The sequence below is a fragment of the Strix uralensis genome, chromosome 7 (assembly GCF_047716275.1).
Source record: "Strix uralensis isolate ZFMK-TIS-50842 chromosome 7, bStrUra1, whole genome shotgun sequence".
In the NCBI taxonomy this organism is placed as follows: Eukaryota; Metazoa; Chordata; class Aves; order Strigiformes; family Strigidae; genus Strix; species Strix uralensis.
The window spans coordinates 16,263,376-16,282,825 of NC_133978.1; the positions used below are offsets into that span (position 1 = coordinate 16,263,376).

Consider the following 19,450-nt stretch of genomic DNA (forward strand, 5'->3'; position numbering starts at 1 on the left):
GACCAAACTGTATATAAGCTGTAAAAAATTGAATTTTGTTCTGTTCTTAGGAATAGTTCTAGGGCCTAATATGCAGCTCACTAAATAAATTACTACTGGCTTAGCTGGGACTAGAATGGACTTGTACAACATGAAGTAATTCCTTATTAAATCAAGACATGCCCATTCTTTTGTGTTGAACTGCTTCTCAGGTCAGAGGCCTAATGTGTTGTTGAATAACTCTGGGCTTACTGTGATGTTTGAAGAATGGTATTGTTTGGTTTTGGTTTTGTGGTTTGTTGGTTGGTTGTTCTACCCTACCCCCCCCAAAGATAAAAGCCTTTTGCTGAAATGACTGTTCAGATTTCTGTAATGTGAGTGTAGTAAATTGATAGATTTAGAAAAATGTGTGTGTGTGTGTACCTTCAGGTTTACGTAAGTAAATAGAAGTGTATGTGGGCCTAGTCTTCACAATAACAAAACTAAAGAATGCTGTTAATCCCTGTTAATCACTTGTATGTATTTATATTCTGTGTCTTTACAATGAAGTCTTTATGCATATGTTTTATGTGAAGAAATAATTTTTTTTCTCTTAAGGCTGTATATCCATGCCGAAGTGAACCAGCCCTTAGTAAAAATGAATTGGTGTTAACATCTGAGTCCATCATGAAGAAGAATGAATTTCTGTGCTGCCGAGACAGTTTTCTGCAGGTAACTGTGTCACTTCCTTATCACACTATGATTAGCTTTTCCATATAAATCAAGGAAACGAAATAAAATGGTTTTATCAATCTGTAGGAGCAGTGGCTTAATTTTATGCATTGGTAGCAGGATTATTAGTTTGTTCAGTAATATATTTCTGTACATTTAGGGGGTGGGGAGGGAGGACTAGTAATTTTATTTCTTGTTATGGTAGTTGTTCATGTTCACCACAGGAGCTTTAGAAACGGGAGAAAAATCTAGTGGGTTTTTTGGTGTTTTTTGAGTAGAAGGTGCTGCTGATCTGAGATATCTTGCTGGACTTTCTCTCCACAGCAGGATGGTACAGTAATTATGTGCTTCCCCTGGGACATCAGAAATGAAATATTATGTATTGACTCTGTGTAAGAAACTACTAGGACTGAGTCTCATACTGTTATTATGCATATGTTTTGATATTACCAACTTTCCAAGTAACTGGTTTTACTCATTTGTTTGTTTTCCTGTAATAGAAACACCAGCAATACACTTACACCTATTTACCTTGCTTTCGTATGATACTAATCCAGCAAAAAACTTGTCACATGAAGTGCTTTGTTGGAGGGGGCTTATCTTCTGGGGAGTACTTACCTGTCTTTTAAGGATGAGTGAATGTTCACATGACTGCTTGCACTTTGAATTGTAAAAGTCAATTTGTTTGAAAGAGTATTAAGCATTTTAAATATTTATGAGAGCAGCCACACTTAAGACTACTTTGGGAGACAGTGAAAAAATATGTAGAATTAACTTGCCTGGGGACACGTAAATCTTGATGAACCTTCTGATAACTGGCAGTGATGAGAACATGCTTTTGAAGGGTTTCTTTTTAATAGGTCAGTTTTATAAACCTGATTTGCAATTCTGTTGCTAGAGGAGAGTTGAAAAAATAATTATATCCATACTTGAAATATGCTGTAAATCTTAACTGCCTCTCTGAAGGAAAAAAATATGCAATATACTAATATCAGAGTTTGGAGATAAAGCTGCTCTTTGAGATGTACATCTTTTTAATAGTATCAGGAAAATCTAGATAATTGCTATTAATTTCAGAAGCACAAAAATGGCTACATCACCTTAATAGTAATTAGTTTAACTTAAGATTTTTAAGTTTCAGATACTGTTACATTTTCTTCTTTCCTTTTCTTTTTCTGTTCATCCTTGAAGACATTAACTGAGACAGGTTATGAAAAATATAATGAGGTAATTGTAGCATGTGTGTGCACTGTGTGAGCATTAATGTTAGTGCTTTTTAGCTGAAGATGTGTGTATAGTGCTAAAGTAACTGATTAGCATATATACATTACTGCTGGTTAAATTATGATGTAGATGTTCATCACAGTATTTTACACAATTCCTTTTTAATGGTGAAAACCAGGACTCATAAATTGTTCCCCATGCTTAAATTTGAGGATTTTGGGGGTTTGAGGAAGCTTTCTTTTAGGGGTATTAGCATGTTTTTCTGATGGTTTTCCTATCCCTTCCTCTACTTTGCCCTTCCAGAACAGAGATACTTCTTACCACTGTTATTTTACAAGGAGGTTCCTATACCAGGTTTATCCCCTCTTGTCCAGAAAACAGTATGTCTAAATAGCCTTTTTCAAACAGACTGGCGTTCATTCTGCCTGCACTCTACCCTCACTGGAGGGAATTCAACTGATGAAAAAGCAGATTGTTGTCTGGCACAGTTTCAGTTGTGTTAATATTTTAAGGTATTTGAGTATATCAGGATACAGGTGAAGGTAAATTTTTGCTTTCTTATAGAAATTGAGAAAGTCTTAGAAACCCTCACAATTTAAAAAAAAAAAAAAGGATCAATCATTTTTCTGTGTTTTTTTGAGATGATAGAATATGAGTACTGGGGAGTGCAGTGCAAACACATAAGACTCGGCACACAGCCAGTCAGTGCTGACACATGTAGAGCTGACCTAATGGATCTTCCTGGACTTGAATGGATTAGTGCTGAATCTTGTGGGATTGTCTGTACCACTCTGCATTTCAGTGGGCTTCTTAACTGTGAGGATTCTTGTATTAGCAGTGCTTCACGTATATAAATGATCCCACTAGCTTAAGTGCTGGGAAACATGACACAAACACTTGACTGACCAGGCTTTATACTCCAGACTGCAATTTTGACTAAACATCGTCTCTGTAGGAGCTGACAGGGCCCATGTTGAGCCAGAGCTTGCTGAGTCAGTTAGGTCCCGTTTTGTTAAACAGTTCCAGACTGAAAGACTTTATAGGTTTTGACTATGTGAAAGACCCAATGGTCTCTTGAGCTCACTCTGGAAGTCACATAGTTGTGCTCATAGAGGACAGTGTTGCACTGAAGATGATAGCTCCATAGAGACAGGCTCAGGAAAGAGCGGGCTACGTTTTCCTTCTATTTGTAGCATAAATTAATCCATAGTTTGGGTAAACTGCCAACAGAAAATTGAAAGTTGAGAAGAATAGGTCATTTCCTCTTTTAGTTCTTCTGCATGAATAAAACTTTCGACAAAGAAAAATAAATGTCTTCAGAGATTTTTTTCACTCTAGTGCATGGAAATAATGTATCATTTCAGTAATTTATTTTTACAATTCAGAATGATATGTAACGATTTAGTATGCTGGAGATTATATTTTTTTAAAAGTATTTTCATACTGAGGGACTGTCGAAGTGGAAAAGTTGACAATAAATAGTTTGCCATAGTGCTATTGGCAGTCCAGCGCTGTTTGGGTCTTAAGTCTGACCTTTCTCCATATGACCACATGGCTAAATCTTCAGCCAGTATGACAACTTCTTTTGAGGAGGTGATGGTGTGTTTTATTATTACTGTCTCCTGGTTTTATGTGAATAAGTGAACGTTTAAAAGAACTTAGTCTTCAGTGTTCTAGAGCGAGAAGTTAGCGTTACATCTTCTGCCTCCTTCCCCCTCCACTCCTCCCTTCCTGCTCCTCCACAAAAGAAGCATCTTTCAAGATAGAATTACTTTTAAAGTCTCTCCTGAATGTTTTGGTTGTTTCTCTAGATCAAATATTTTGGGCAATTTTCTGCAAGTCCTGCAATATTCTTTTTTTATGCACTTGTAGTAAAAAGATCAATTTTTCTAATACCACATTATTACTTAACACTTATTTTTATTAAATAAATCAAATTATCAATTTTATGCAAAGATTTCAGGGTCAAAAACTTCTAAAATGGCAAAATATTTTATTAATGAATTAATATGACTTACTGCAGGGTAAAAGGGGCAGAAATGTATGAATGCATCCTGTTGTCATCCAAGTGGGGAAACAACTTGAAGCATCCATTCCAGCAGCACGCTTCTGTTGTCTGTTCTTTCATTTGAACTTTGTTCTAGTATTCATGGAAAATAATGTATTGTCTGAAAATACCTTGAATACCAGTAAAAATGTTGTTTTGAGAATCTGAGGATTGTGTTAGGTTGTAATAGTGCTTTGATAATGATTTATGAGTGCAGTTGTAAACAAACAAACAAAAAAAAAAAAAACCAAACAAACAAACAAAAAAAACCACAACAAAAAACCCCCCCACCAAAACCTGCAAGTAATTTTCAGTGCCTGGCTACTGCGTTGGTTGGAAGGAGTCCGGTACTGAGTGAAGAAGAGCTGATACTATGTAATCCTCATCCTGATTGTCAGACAGGACTAATGGGGTGGAAAGGGTTTAAAAGATCTCTAAAAATCAAACTATTCGCTCCTCCATGGAGGTTTTCTTAAATCACTGTTGAAGTAGATGGGAAGGATTTTGTCTTGCTTTTTGTTTATATTTTGGTTTTGATAAGCCTGTGTTATGGTAATGACTTGCACTGAGTCCACTTTTAAGGAACAGTTTAATAGTGGACCTTGTATTTCATGACTTCTAGTGTACATATCTATATCTGAAGTCTAATGCCCAAATGATGTTTCATAGAAACGTTGGTATTTTTATGATAGTATTGTTTATGTTTCAGTAAAGACAGCTAGAACTACTTTTGGGGAAACGTGGTAAGAGAGTGAAAGGCTTAGGTACTACTATATGTTAAATTCAATTATCTGCAAGACCTCTCTGCAGCACAGAGAAGTTATTTGAACTATGTTAGGTAGAGACTGATGTGAATATATGTATTTTGAGGGGGTTTTTTTCCCCCAAATAAAGTACATCTTAAATCTCTGAAATCTATCCAGCAAGTGTTCTTTATATACTTCCTCTCATGCCACAGTCTTTCCGCTTTGACTTACTTTGAATACTGAGAAATGACTGAGAATGTGTTTGTGTTGGTATATAGAGAAAATAAGAATTTTGAGTTTTTTGGGGTTTTTTTATGGTAGAATCAGTTTCAGTAAGTGATGGGTAGGAAGGAAGGATCAACCCAAGTCAAATCTCTTTTTAAGTTTTCAATGTGTGCTAAGGAAGGATGCTTTGATTCAGCGTCGACCATATTCCTCATGTACTGCTACTAATTTGTGGTTACACAAGAGTGAATCTGGTTTGCTAAATTCTAGTGTATGTGTGTGTCTAAATTTTGATGTTACTCTCTTCATATTTGTGCATTGTTAATTTATTATTGTAAACATTCCATTAGGAGCAATAAGCAAATAACTTACTGCTGAAGACTTCAATATGAAGACCATGTCTTTGATTACTGTTGTTTTAATGTAATTTCAGGAAATTAAAAAATTCATCAAAGGTGTTTCTGAGAAGATAAAAAAAACTAGGGACAAGTATGGCATTAATGACAATGGCACAACAGAGGTAAACAATTTCAAGGGGTAATTATGTAGTTATTTTCAATTTTCATAAGCTATTGCTTTTCCAACTGTTCTATTCTCATTTCAGCCACGAGTTTTATATCAGTTGGATAGGATTACTCCAACACAACTAGAGAAGTTTCTAGAGACTTGTAGGGACAAATACATGAGGTAAGTGTTTAGCCTGTTATTTTCTCTCAATTTATCCCCCTCCTGCCCCCAATTCAGAAATTATTGCTTTGTTTGCAATCTAGGAGTGTATTTTGCTGTTTTCACTGCATGAAGATTGATTTTGTTGTGAATGTAGTACAAATAAAGAGTAAGAAACAATTGGCCCCAATGATATAAGCATTGCAAGACAAAGGTAGAATGCCAGGAAAAAAGGCATTGCCATCTACAGGTGAGCTTGTTAAGGCAGACATGTTCACTTCCTCCCCCTCTTGCAGGAGATTGTTCCAAACCTCCAAAGAGTCCATGCAAAATAGTATCTGAATAGATCAGTTTCCAATCCATATGAATCGTGATGGTTATTCTTGATCTACACAGTCTGTTCTATACAGTTATGTCACACTTTTTGGATCTGTTATGCACTTGTAGGAGCCTTTTGTTTGCTGTTCTCGGCCTCTAACAAGATACTGGTAGTGTGTATATTTTCATCTCTTATTATCCATTGAGAATTGCTTCATTTACTTAAGACTGCTTGGATTTGTTCATTGGCGTGCAGCCGTTGGTGACATCTGCTTTGTGGCCTCACACTCACCTGCATCAATTGTTTACTAATATTTTTTCTTTTTCTAGAAAATGCATGTATATGTTAAATTCTTAACATAACTATTTAAAATCAATTACCAGTTTTCTGCCCTGTTATTAGGATTACTCAAGTTTGTCTTTAAGTGTTCTTAAACATTGTCTATTTTACTGTAGTAGGCTGTTTTAGCATACTGTATTATGCTGATCTGACAACTGAAGATGGTACAGTTGGAAAGGATCTAATTGCTGTGATGATTGTTTTTGTTTTATAGACTACTGTCATTTTACCAGGAGAAATCTCTCAGCTGGGATTTCAGCAATTTTTGGTTAGATATGACATGAATGTAAAGAGCTCTCCAAATAATAGTGAAAACAATAACCTCAACTTAAACAATTTTGTTTTACAGCCACCCAGAATTAATTCCTTTAGATGTTACAAGCTAAATCACTATCAGACAGCATTTTTACTTGGTGAGAGCTCATCGAGGAAAATACAATAAGCTGCTACAAGTTAGATTGATTTAGGAAGTGGTATTGTGCCTTGAGTTCAGAGGTTGTATTTACAGAATCACAGAATCATTCAGGTTGGAAAAGACCCTTGGGATCATCAAGTCCAACCATCAGCCCTACTCTACAAAGTTCTCCCCTACACCATATCCCCCAACATCTCATCCAGACGACCCTTAAACACATTCAGGGATGGTGACTCCACCACCTGCCTGGGCAGCCTATTCCAGTGTCTGACCACTCTTTCTGTGAAAAATTTGTTCCTAATGTCAAGTCTGAACCTCCCCTGTATTCGCTCTAGAAAAGCAGATCACATTGCACTTTGCGCAAGCTGAAGAATGTGAACTGCAGGATCTGAACAAAATTGTAGGGGAGAATGTTAACCACCCCTCACGTCTCAATCTGAGATCTCATAGTGTAGTGGTCTTCATTTGGTTCTTTGTCCTGTAAGGACAACCAGTTCTCAAAGTACATAAATTTTAGAAAGGGGCAAATGTGGGAATGAGTACATTACATGCATCACTTGAAATGAAAGTACGTCATCAGTATAGGGCTTTTGAATAGGATGAAAACAAGAAGGCATTAATACCTGGATTTTGTTCTGATTAAAAAGTAATATGCATAATCATTTCTTAAGGAAGACTTAATAAAGGTGTCTCGTGTTTAAATATGTAAAGGGAAGTTTTGGAAAGTTTGGCGTATGGGATTTCCCTGAATAGGGAATCCTGAATCTACTGCTTAATGCTTAGGAGGAAGAGTACAAGAGTTTTGTTTGGTGCTACAGATGTTATACTTGATTTGTGGAATACCTGTATACAGGGCATCTTCTTGTCTTGCATGAAATCAGTGTCTTGAGTATTGCTAACCTTTTAACCTCTCTCCTGTTCATTTATTAAAAAAAAAAGTGTATTAACAAACTTCTCATATATCTACCAGAAAAGTTTCTGTCTTTTCTCCTTAGGATTTTATGCCTTCTTGAGTTTCATGTCTTTTTCTGTATTTTTTTAATGAGAGAATTTCTTTGTCAGGGCACAGATGGAGCCTGGTTCTGCAGTAGGAGCTCTTTGTGCACAGAGTATTGGTGAGCCTGGCACGCAGATGACTCTAAAGACTTTCCATTTTGCTGGCGTTGCTTCAATGAACATCACTTTGGGTGTGCCAAGAATCAAAGAAATCATTAATGCTTCAAAGGCTATTAGGTACTAATGTTGTTTTGTTTCTTCTCCTTTGCTTAAGTGAAACCTGATGGATAAATTTGCAATATGTGCTAGCGTTCTCAGTAATGTACTAGACAACATTGAATCCATGGAATGCCAGAACACAAAAAAATCTAATGTCTGTCCAACTAAGTGATACTTAGGGCCAGAGAAGAGATAAGTTTTACTTTTCTGAAAATCAAATGAGGTAAAGTGGTTACTTCCTAAGTTTAATATTCTGTTAGGTGTCTCTTGTATATTGTGAAACTTTCTGGTGTTCAGCCATAGTTGAAGCACATCTATTCCTAGGTATCCATGAAGTCATACTTAAATAATACTAGAATAGTGTACGCCATGAAAATAGTCACTAGTTTGTTGTGTATAATCTCTTCTGTGTGTGCTTGTTTTTACTAGCCTGAAGTACATGAGCAATAATTTTCTTAAATGTACCTGACTAAGCTGAAGGAGTCTCTGTCTTATTAAATACTACATTAGATGAAGAGATCATTTCCATAAGGCAAGCTTAATTCACATTGTCATCTGTAATCTAGCTAAGCAATTTCCTAATTTTTTTGTGTGTGTTTATTCTTTGTAGCACCCCTATTATAACAGCACAGTTGGACAAAGATGATGATCCTGATTTTGCCCGTCTGGTTAAAGGAAGAATTGAAAAAACTTTATTAGGAGAGGTAGGAAAAATTGTATTATTGCTAATACTTTAAATGTAAACATTAGCCAATTGCTGTGGGGCATTTTAACCATTTTCCCATGCTAAGTATTTTGTCTTTATCTCTTAAAGATTTCAGAATATATTGAGGAAGTGTTTCTTCCAGATGATTGCTTTATCCTAGTGAAGCTGTCTTTAGAGCGCATTAGACTACTGAGATTAGAGGTGAGTCGTTCAGTTCTTATGCAGAATATGCCTTGGGCAAGTTCCAAAGGGTCTCTTAATCCTGCCTAAGAAACAGAAATCAGACCAGTGGAAGTTAAAAAAAGAAAGTGAACGAAGGATGTCCTGTGACTACATCACGTCTGGATTTTTTATCCCCTTTTTTTTTTCCTTGTAAAGTGAATTATTTTTTCTTTGTTTGGAAATGAGAGAACATACATTAATTTCTTGGTGGCTTGTTAAATACAAGGATGCAATTTCTGTCCATTAGGTAACATAGGCCAGTACCCTCAGCACAAGAGAGTATTTCATGCAAATTATAAGAGTAACAATTTTTATTTTTTTTCTATGTTACACTTTTTTATATTCTTTTGAAAGACCACTGCATGTATTTGAGCAGATTTATATAAGCTAAGAGAGATACCCTGATGTTTGCTGGCTGACTTTTGCCACAGGTGAATGCAGAGACTGTGCGCTACTCTATTTGCATATCAAAACTCAGAGTAAAGCCTGGGGATGTTGCTGTCCATGGAGAAGCAGTTGTATGTGTGACCCCTCGTGAAAATAGCAAGAGTTCAATGTATTATGTATTGCAGTCCCTGAAGGAAGAACTGCCAAAGGTAAAAGCAAAGACTGTCTCATGCTGTTGTGGGAGGTAATCAGTAATAGTAATTTAGGGTTCTGTGGTGGGAAGATAAAATAATTCTGGTCAGTATTGACAGGGAAGATAGTCTGAACCCAGAACTTTTAGATCGTGATGCTACTGCTTTACAGCTGAAACTAAGCCTCCATTAATAATCTTTATCAAGGCTTCAGTTTTATTTATACTTTCCTTCAACATTTTACTGAAGCATTCAGAGTGCAGCCATTCTATGAAATAGTTATATCTTCTTCCAGCTGCATCTAGAATTGAAGCACATGACAGCATCTGGCATTTTCGCAGATGTGAGGAGACATAGTTCTTAGGGATATGGTGTAGTTGGGAACAGTCAGTGTTAGGTTAATGGTTGGACTAGATGATCCTCAGGGTCTTTTCCAACCTAGATGATTCTGTGAGACTGTCTATTTTGGATTTAAAAATAGTGATAAGTGAATGTTATTATCAGCAGGATGCCCTTTCAGTTGTGTGGATCTGCTGCCATTCAGGGACCCAGGCCTGAGTCTGAGGATATCTGACATAAAATACAAAATGTAGGTAGTGAGTAAGGTTTATAGTACAGTGTATTTAAGAGCAGGAAATCTTGTTTCATATGGATTTTAATTGAGTATTTACTCCAAAGACCGGAGCTTCTAAATAGGTTTGAATGCCAGTAAGGACTACCGTTTTATACAGCATTACTGTACACATCCAAGTTACTAGGTTGTTGGTTTTTTTTTTTGTGAAGGTTGTAGTGCAAGGTATACCAGAGGTTTCCCGAGCTGTCATTCATATTGATGAACAAAGTGGAAAGGAAAAATACAAACTTCTAGTTGAAGGTGATAATCTGCGAGCTGTTATGGCTACTCATGGAGTGAAAGGAACGAAAACATCCTCTAACAACACTTATGAGGTAATGTTCAAATGGGCACTGTAGGTTTTTTCCCCTTAGCATCTTTATTATAAGTGCTTGTTTGTGTTAGACTAGATATTAGGAAGCATTTCTTTCCAGAACGGGTTGTTAGGCGTTGGAATGGGCTGCCCAGGGAGGTGGTAGAGTCCCCATCCCTGGAGGTGTTTAAGAGTTGGGTAGACATAGCGATGAGGGATATGGTGTAGTTGGGAACGGTCAGTGTTAGGTTGATGGTTGGACTGGATGATCTTCAAGGTCTTTTCCAACCTAGATGATTCTGTGATTCTGTGTTCAGATGCAGCAGTTGATATCTAATCAAGCCTGATTTCACTAATAGTTGTCAGAATGCATTAACATAAGAGAAGAATTTGACTGGCAGCACCGTTCACTTCCAAAAAGCTTTTTCTATAAGTATTTTTAAAACTGAGAAATGCAAAAGGGTAGTAATGGAAATGGAGTATTATCTGACATCAGATGGTATTTGTTCCAGGAGTATACTTCCTCCAAGCAATTGGTTCTTCATTAATCTAAAATAATTTCTTGTGTAGGTAGAGAAGACACTAGGAATTGAAGCTGCTCGGACAACCATTATCAATGAGATTCAGTATACAATGGTGAACCATGGTATGAGCATTGACAGGAGACATGTTATGTTGCTGTCTGATCTAATGACTTACAAGGTTTGTATTATGCTTTTTCTAGACATTGCATTGGCCTGTTTATACAAATTAATTTTACCATGTTTGAAAAGGATGGGTGAGCTATGGAGATGGAAATCAGTTATAGATTTAAAGAACTGTAGGTCGTACTGACCAAATACTGTTGTTTGTTTATCAGACAAAATGCTTAATTAATCTAGTTCCTGAGGGTAGGGAGGATAAGGTCTATTTTGACAGAGAACAAGTTGATATAATAAGTAGAGAATCATAATTTTGTATTGGAAATAGGAATCCTAAAAATTGCGGTATGAAAATCAACTGTTTGGGTAACCATGCATGCAATTTAAGGCTTGCTGTGCAGAAAACCACATGGGGTGTGGTTCATAGCAGCTGCACTCTTTATAAGAGTCAAAGGATACAGACATTACAAATAGAATCAGATTACATGTAGAGCATGAACAGTCTTACAGAACTTGTCAGTAGAAAATTGTATCTGTTCTTTATTGATTGACTTTTTCCTTCATATCCAATCATACTTAGATTTGAGTACACTTAGTGAAGCAAGATTTTCCACTTTGCCTGCCAGAGTGCAAGTGTTTATTTTGGGTAAAATGGATGAAGGAGTTCTGACTTCTCCCAAAACTGTAGGGCTTTGTTGTACTGAGCTGCAGCAGTCCCCAGCGCTGACTGTGTGGAGCTGCAACACAGTAGTGGAAAAGGGCATCAGAGTGCAGTGTTTTACACTTGTTGGGCTCCTAGCAGGCATTCTTTTGTCTGTACTTCTGACTTGCACTTCTGTGCACAGTCTGTTATAATCAGGATATTTATTAGAAACTGAGGCAGAAATAACCCAAGTTAGTTTAAAAAACTAATTACGTTTTTCTGGAGAGTGAAAAAATGAAGATTTAACATCTTCATTATATTTTCATAACATCTTAGACTTCTGGCAGCTGAAGTCAGATTTATCAGTAGATAATAGGCAGTAGCTTCAGCGTAGTGCTTTCAGACCCCACTCAAGTTTGGAGCTCAGCAACTAATTTTTAATAGTGCTTTTTTTCTCATGGCCACATTTCTTTCAACCTTTCCAATATTCTTGCTTAAAAAAAAAATAATCTATTAACCATTTATATGAGCTTCTGTTGTGTATGAGTAGTCACTTCTGGTTTATTTAAATATTGATTATTACCAAGCCATTAACCTTCAGGATGTTTAAAGCAGCATATTATGATAATGCTGGTTTACTTGTTTCATGTGTGTTAGAATAAAAGCTACATTTCTGTTGTCACTTAATTTGCTTCTTCAGCAAACATAACTGACCTCCAGCCACTGTTATGATAGTCTTTCTTCGGGTTTTTCCATCAATCAAGGGTGAAGTGCTGGGCATTACTAGGTTTGGACTGGCAAAAATGAAGGAAAGTGTGTTGATGCTGGCTTCTTTTGAAAAGACTGCAGACCACCTCTTTGATGCTGCCTACTTTGGACAGAAGGATTCTGTTTGTGGTAGGTGTTGCAAATTCTGTTGCAGTTTGTGGTCCTTACCCAGCATCTGTAAACCTCTTCAAAGCACTGGATTTTTGCCCTTGTTAAGATTTCTGTTCAGCTTACATGTGAAAAACTTCAGGTCAGAGGCTAATTCATGCTTCTCAGTCCTAGGAGTTTGGTGGATGTTTCTCTACGTCTCAATCGGAGATCTTTAAGTCAGTTGGACATTTGTTGTATGTTTCTTAAAGTAGACTTTTAGTAATTTGGTTTTACTTCTTGCCACATAGCTCAGTACAATACCAGGAAATTTGTCCTGCTGTCAGTAGTTCTGTTTTTTCAGTTTTGAAAGTTTGTGTATCTTCAACACCTAGAGCTGATTAAGGAATCTAGTACCCCATTCAGTATTTAGGTTTTGTTTTCATTCCTGCTCAGGTAGCATAGGTGAATATCATACTGTTTGCTTATTATCATAATGGTTGCTTATGTGATTTGTCAGTTGTAACTGGAAATAAACAGGCAAAGTTCTTGACCTCTTCAGTTTAATTCTGATGTGAATAGATAAAATTCTGTTTGTTTGGTCTTTTTTTTATTAGAAGCCTTGTTTAGCAGTACTCATTCATTAACAGAAGAGAGAAGATCCCTGCCCTGAGAAATTTATTTTTAAATGTATCTCTTCTTTTAAAGTTAACATTCACTGAATCATCTTCTCACTGAATTCATGAAACAATCTGATAAAAGTTTAAAAATATATGCATACATGCATACATACATACAGCCAAACAGAATATTCAAATAGATGAGTTTTGTCATTCTGTTTGTCTCTTAAATTTTGCGTTTCTGCCTACTCTAATGTACTCTAATATTTGGAATTGAAATTATTTTTCTTTTTTGAAACTCCTTTGCCTCTATTCCTCCCAGATTTCATTCTCCTTTAAGTTACATACATTTTGGAATGATTTGTTAACCAGTGTCCATCTAGTAGGTTAACAAGAGAAAAGGATAAGTCAAGCAAGTTTCACTCTCTTCATCTGTTTATGTAAGGTCTACCATCCTGGAGCTGTAACTGCTCATTTGGAGTTTCTGGGTGCTAATGAAGTATGAAGATATGAATGTATACTTTAGGGTTTACTGGTTTGTATGTATTTTTAGGTGGTCTTAGACAGTGTCATCAATTTTATATAGTGATTTGTGGACAGTATATTTACTCAATTGCTGAAATCTGTTAGAAACCTTTGTATTACTAGTTTGCATTTTAAGAACTCTGCTGCTTTCTGTCCAGCACTCCATGTGAGTGGGATTTTCTTTTTTTTTAATTAGTATTTTTTGCCCGTGATTAAAACAAAGATCCTATGGGAGACTAATTCCATCCTGGGCAGTAAGGAAAAGTCCTCCCTGAGCTGGTAAAATCTTGTTTTGAATAATGTGGAAACCAAAGATCTTTTCATGTTGCCTTCTATATACATGTTTTAGTTCAATTAAGGAAATGGAATGGACAAAATAGAAAATTGTTCTCTGTCTTCCAAAACGGAAGAGATGATACTGACTTGCTTGTATGAAGAAGTGCTGTGCAGCTGCGTGACGTGGCCATCACTAGTTATCTCTTTGAATTGCTTTGAAAAGAGTCTCTTACACACTCATGGTTTTGCATCTCCAGAGCAGGAAAAAATTGGAAATGTTGCCAAGAAAAATGAGTATGTACCCAAAATCAACTGTAGGTGCTGAACTGAATGGCATTGCAAATCAGGGCTTCTCCTGAATGTGTGGGTGTAGTTTTAGACCATGTGGCCTTTGAATCCCTTCTGTCTTGAAAGGTGCTTCCCCCCCACCCCTGCCCCGAGAAAATGGGGAACAGCTGATTCCCGCTTTACCTACAGAAAGACAAGCATTTTCTTTTGAGAATTGATGATGCCACCTTTCAGTGGACAGAATGGTTTGAAACTAGAGCAGAGGAGTACATCCAGTTCCAGCAGCATCCACTGGAGGCTGGAAGCAGGATCAGCAGGAAGTGGTACTGTCTGCAAGTCACCACTTAGAGATACAGTCAGTTTACCTTTCTGTCCCCTTCCCAAAAAGCAGCCAACAGCACCTCACTTATAACTTCAGAGTGGGAACTGAGAGCTACAGATCACTGCTGTGACATTCATTTATGAGGAGGTGGTCTGGAAGGGAAGTGTCAAAAATAAACTGCAATAAGATCAGTATGACTGGCTGTATCTCTACCTAGCTGCTTCCAGCTGGAAGTGAGAGCAGCAGTTCATAGCTGTCAGCCAGATGCTTAGATCTGCACCAGATTATAACTGGTGGTGTTACAAGACATTGCACTGGAGGAGGCTTGGATGGTCATTAGAGCAGAGCATGCTGCCCTGGCAGTTCTGCCACCACCACCAGCATTATCTTTACCTGTCCCATACAATTGTCATTGGCCTCTAGTATACGTTAATCTGAGTAGATATATAACTTATGCTTGGTTGTTACAGCAGCATGTTCTGTCCAAATGTTTCCTGCTATATGTGACTGCTGTCAGATGCTGCAAACTATTATTTTGTCCTCGAGGCAAAAGGGAGGTGGGGAGGAAGGCTTCTGGTTGTAAACGTGTAAGTATTGCAAAGGGAGAAGGATTCCCAAAATCCAAATGAGTTTCCATGGTTCAGTGGTTGCCTCAGGTTGAAAGGTTATTGTGCCAAACCAGGTAAGTTTTATTCTGCTAGGTGTTAGAAAGGTATTTCCTTTATCTGTTGTAACCTGCATACTGTAGGGACTGTACAAAGTAGGGGGCCTAAATATACAGTAACTCCTAAGTTGCACAAGATTTTTAAGTACATAATGTTGGCAAATAAATAGTAGAAATGCAGCAATGGTCTAAGAGCAAAAATAGAGAATCTTCATTTGTATGCATTTAAACTACCAATCAAATCTTGCTAGAATGTTAAATAAATTGATTTTCATCCTTTCTGCATTCAAAGGTACAGCTGTTTATTGTTATTTTCTTAAACATTTATGTGAAGGACAATACTCTTTGTTCAGATCATAACAGTATGCTGATTTAAAAAACCACTGGTATCTGATAACTTGCTTTTAATGTGGAACGTTCTTTGGAAAAGTTGTATACATCAGTAGATCTGGAATATAAATGTGTTGGCACATTGCTGTGAAAATGTTATAGGTGTCAAAAATACTTGGGACAGGCTAAATCTTTCAATTTAAAGCAAGCACTTTTTGAATCATGAAACGGCAAAAAGTGGTATAGCTAAAGTAGTGGTATGCCTCTTTCACTGGGAGATTGCAGGGTTTTCAAGGGAACTTGGCCAGATTTGACCAAGCGCTAAGTCAGAGAATGAACAGGAAGTAACATTTCGTTGCATCTTCTGCTGTTGGCACTGAGTGGAACATGTCTTCTCCAAAAGTAACCTTCTGAAGCTCTTCCATTACTAGAAAAGGTCTTTAGGTTGGGTTGAATTTTTTTCCTATCTAGAAATTAAATAACTTATCTGATGACCATAGGATTTCACTTTTATCTAGTGAAGAGACCTTGTTCTTTACATGTGGGGTTCAAGGAGATTTGATAGGCAATGCATACAGAATGAAAACAGGTTTATAAATCTTTACTCTTCAGACGTTCAACAGGTTTGTTTTTTTTCCTAGGTGTTTCTGAGTGCATCATCATGGGAATTCCGATGAATATTGGAACAGGACTATTTAAACTGTTGCACAAAGCAGACAAAGAATCAACTCCTCCGAAGAGGCCCCTGATATTTGATAATAATGAATTTCATATTCCCATTGTTACATAGCACTTGGACATAATACAAGATAGCAAAAGAAGAAATAGCAAGAAAACATCATTTAAATTAAGAAATATGTATTATCAGTTCTGTGTGTTTCAATCACTGTGAATTGGTAAGTGAAATACTATCAAAAGAATTGCCCAATTGTTTACTGCCTGTTGTTACTACAGACCCTAAAAGGAGAGGCTTCTCTGCACCAGAGAGTGGAAATAAATTTCAAGTGGATTTCAGCTAATACAATTTTCTTTTTCATGTGATAGAATTAGATCTTTGTGTTAATGGGTGGAAGTTTTTATTAATTCAGTATTACACATGTGTATGCAGATGTGCTTAATAAAACCAAAACTGCAAGAATGTTCTGTGAGCTTGGACAGAGTGTATTTGGAAATGGCCTTTCAACAGGAGCTGCAGAGGTCAATCTGTAGCTGTTAAGAACAGAGGCTTCAGAAAGCTAGAACTGAGTCTCTGATTCATTCATACTGAGTTAAATTTCAGGAGTGCTGTTTAAAGTGTATGAAATGTTTGGTCTTCACTTACGTTTTTTTAGTTGTTTTTCTTTTATCCCCAGTTGTTTTCCAGTAAATGGTTTTCCTCCCCAGGATTCTGCTTTGTGATGTACCTGCAAGAAGCTGCAGATTATAAAGCTGTTCCTAAATTCTGAGAAAACCGTTATAAGAACATTACAAATTATAAATAACTTTTCATATTACAGCAGTTGTTATACTGCTGGAATCTGTAATTTACAGTAGTCTTAGTTTTGGGAAAGTTTCATAATTGAGCAGGATCATCTGAACAACCTAGTTTTATTTTAATATGTAAAGTAGAAGTAGAAAGGGAAGCTATTTCCATGCATTGCCATGGAAAAATTTGGAAATATTTTAATGTTGGACCCACTAAAGCAGTTTTCGGAATGAATACAGATTTAAAATTATTTCAGTGTGGTATGTTTAAATTTACTCTGGTGCTATGGAGGGGGAAGTATCTTTGTGTTTTCTTCTCAGCATTGTTTGGATATTCAGTGTGCTCATAACATGAGTCAAGGATGGAGAGAAATGAAATAGAGAAAAAAAGCTTAAGTTGTGCACTCATGAAGTAAAAGCAGGCTGCCTGAATGATCTTGCATTTGAAAATGAACAAGTTGCTGCTGTACTTTGTCTTCATATAGTGACCAAGAGAAAACTGTAAGGCTACATTCAGAGAATGTAAACCTGTTGTTTTAAGTCTTAAGGTGCCACTGTTTGGTTTTTTTAAATATCCATACAGAGAAGACCTGATGTGAAATTCGACATAGCTATTCTCAAATTATTTTGTATTTTCAGTGTGATACTAAGATATACTTCTGCCTAGATTTTGGCAGGGTAAAGATTGAGAATGTAATGCATTTAATATCTGCTCTAAAAGCCATATATATTTTGCTATCTCCCTTTTAACAGTAGAAATTTCAGAATAAATATGGATTTTTCTTTGTGATCTCAGGGAGATTGCCACTTAGTGATTTGTTTGTATAGAAGTCTAGCTCTGTTTCTTTTTTAAAGATGTAAGTATAAGACAGGTAGGGGCCAAATGGAGAGAAAGCCCATAAACCTTTCTGGTGAATAAGTACTTCATTTTATCATGGGAAATTCTACTGAAAGTGCTTGGTATTTTTGTGAATAAAGATTCTTCTGAAGGTGTAAGTGGGTGGAGTTGTGCTGGAATGAGTAACCTTTTTTTTTCTTTTGGTGAATATAGTGAAATGCAGCTATTTAAATGGTGGGTTTATTCTCTTGTATGTGTTAAAAGTATTCAGTAAATTACATGCGTTCTTGTTGTCTTTAATATGACAATAAAAAGAGGCAGAGATAAAGAAAATGTAAAACCTTGTGTTTGTTCATTGATGCATTATATTTGTGCATAATGAATTTATGGATGACCTAACCTCCATCTCCCTCATTTTCTTAGTTAAGACAGTGGAGAATTATTGAGCTTAACTCTCAGGTATTTGCAACCTAAATGAAAATATAATATAAAGCCTATCTTGCTTAAAGTAAATATAAGCACATCTTGCCCTCTGGGTAGGCTATACACTTCATCATAAGTATTTCAGCCAAAAATAGATTGTTTACAAGAGTAATTAACTAGTAATTAACTAAAGAACTAGTAATTATTGTTTGGGCTTTCTGTACAGTCAGTAAACAAATCAGTTGGATTTCCCTCATAAGCAGCTTTTTTTAAGGGTCAATTTTAATGGTCAAAGAAATAGAACTTTGAGATTTCCTGAAATTTACATTTCAATTTAAATTTTCGATAAATTATTTCCAGAAAATTACCAGGCAACAGTAGAAGCCCTAGAACAGAACATCCTACCCAGCCAATGTGTCTTTACATGGAAAAACATCACTGATTGACTGATGATGTGTCAGAATTGTTTGTGTACTACGGTACGCGCATTATTACACTAAAAACATTTGTGAAGTTAATGCTAAAATTTCTAGTATCTTTCATAGCCATTAAAATCTTAAACATCGTCCAGCTCCTGTGGAACATAGGCATTGAACTTAGCATAGTGGGGCTGCTGAAGAATCTCAAGTATGAAGTGCGTAGCCAGTGGTGCAGTGGGCAGGCAGCAAGGCCAGCTGCGAGTGGGAGGCCTGAGATGGGAACACCGATTCATTTCTGCACTGCTGATGGCATATATTTAAGAAAGCAAGAATTGTCTAGCAAAACTCACTTAAGGTAATTATGAATATCCATACCCTGATTTCTAATTTTCTCTGTATTTTTCATCTGTTTTAAAACAAATGTAAACTTTTCCTGAATTGTCAGGCTTAGAAACTCCTTGATAAGTCATTATTTATAAACTGATCCTTGATTAGTTTTTTTTCCACCAGTGAGATCTACTGAAAATACTTTACTGTGTGACTTACACTAAAACTTGAAAACAGTTTTCTGTCTTACCTTCTTTGTCATTTACTTGAGATTATGTTGTTAATTTGTATTCTTTCAAGAGCGGTAGTTCTAGATTTTGTGTAGTGGGTAAAAAAAAACCCGTTCCATCTCTGCTTTTCTTTCTGTCTAACAACAGGAGTAGCTGAATAATTACTTCAAAAATACATCAGTAGATACTTGGAGATGGAAAGAGCTTCTGTATGTCTCTCTTTGCCCTAAAAACAATCAAACGAAACCCTACCTTTGGTCCCTCTGA

At 36.4% G+C, this 19,450-nt stretch overlaps 1 protein-coding gene across 4 annotated transcripts in view; it reads left to right on the forward strand.

Moving 5' to 3' along the window:
* POLR3A (RNA polymerase III subunit A) overlaps positions 1-18,124 on the forward strand; it is a 38,024-nt gene extending 19,900 nt beyond the window's left edge. For 2 of the 4 annotated variants that reach the window (XM_074874537.1, XM_074874539.1), the window contains exons 21-32: positions 577-690; positions 1,882-1,917; positions 5,366-5,452; positions 5,537-5,619; positions 7,734-7,904; positions 8,497-8,590; positions 8,701-8,793; positions 9,246-9,410; positions 10,176-10,340; positions 10,889-11,020; positions 12,367-12,499; positions 16,124-18,124. In XM_074874537.1, the coding sequence (XP_074730638.1) occupies positions 577-690; positions 1,882-1,917; positions 5,366-5,452; positions 5,537-5,619; positions 7,734-7,904; positions 8,497-8,590; positions 8,701-8,793; positions 9,246-9,410; positions 10,176-10,340; positions 10,889-11,020; positions 12,367-12,499; positions 16,124-16,272 (1,422 nt within the window). In that variant the 3' untranslated portion in view covers positions 16,273-18,124. Of the gene's footprint in view, positions 1-576; positions 691-1,881; positions 1,918-5,365; positions 5,453-5,536; positions 5,620-7,733; positions 7,905-8,496; positions 8,591-8,700; positions 8,794-9,245; positions 9,411-10,175; positions 10,341-10,888; positions 11,021-12,366; positions 12,500-13,951; positions 16,097-16,123 lie in introns of those variants that run through there. The other 2 variants (XM_074874540.1, XM_074874538.1) reach the window with 2 other exon arrangements.
* Positions 18,125-19,450: the final 1,326 nt, after the last annotated feature.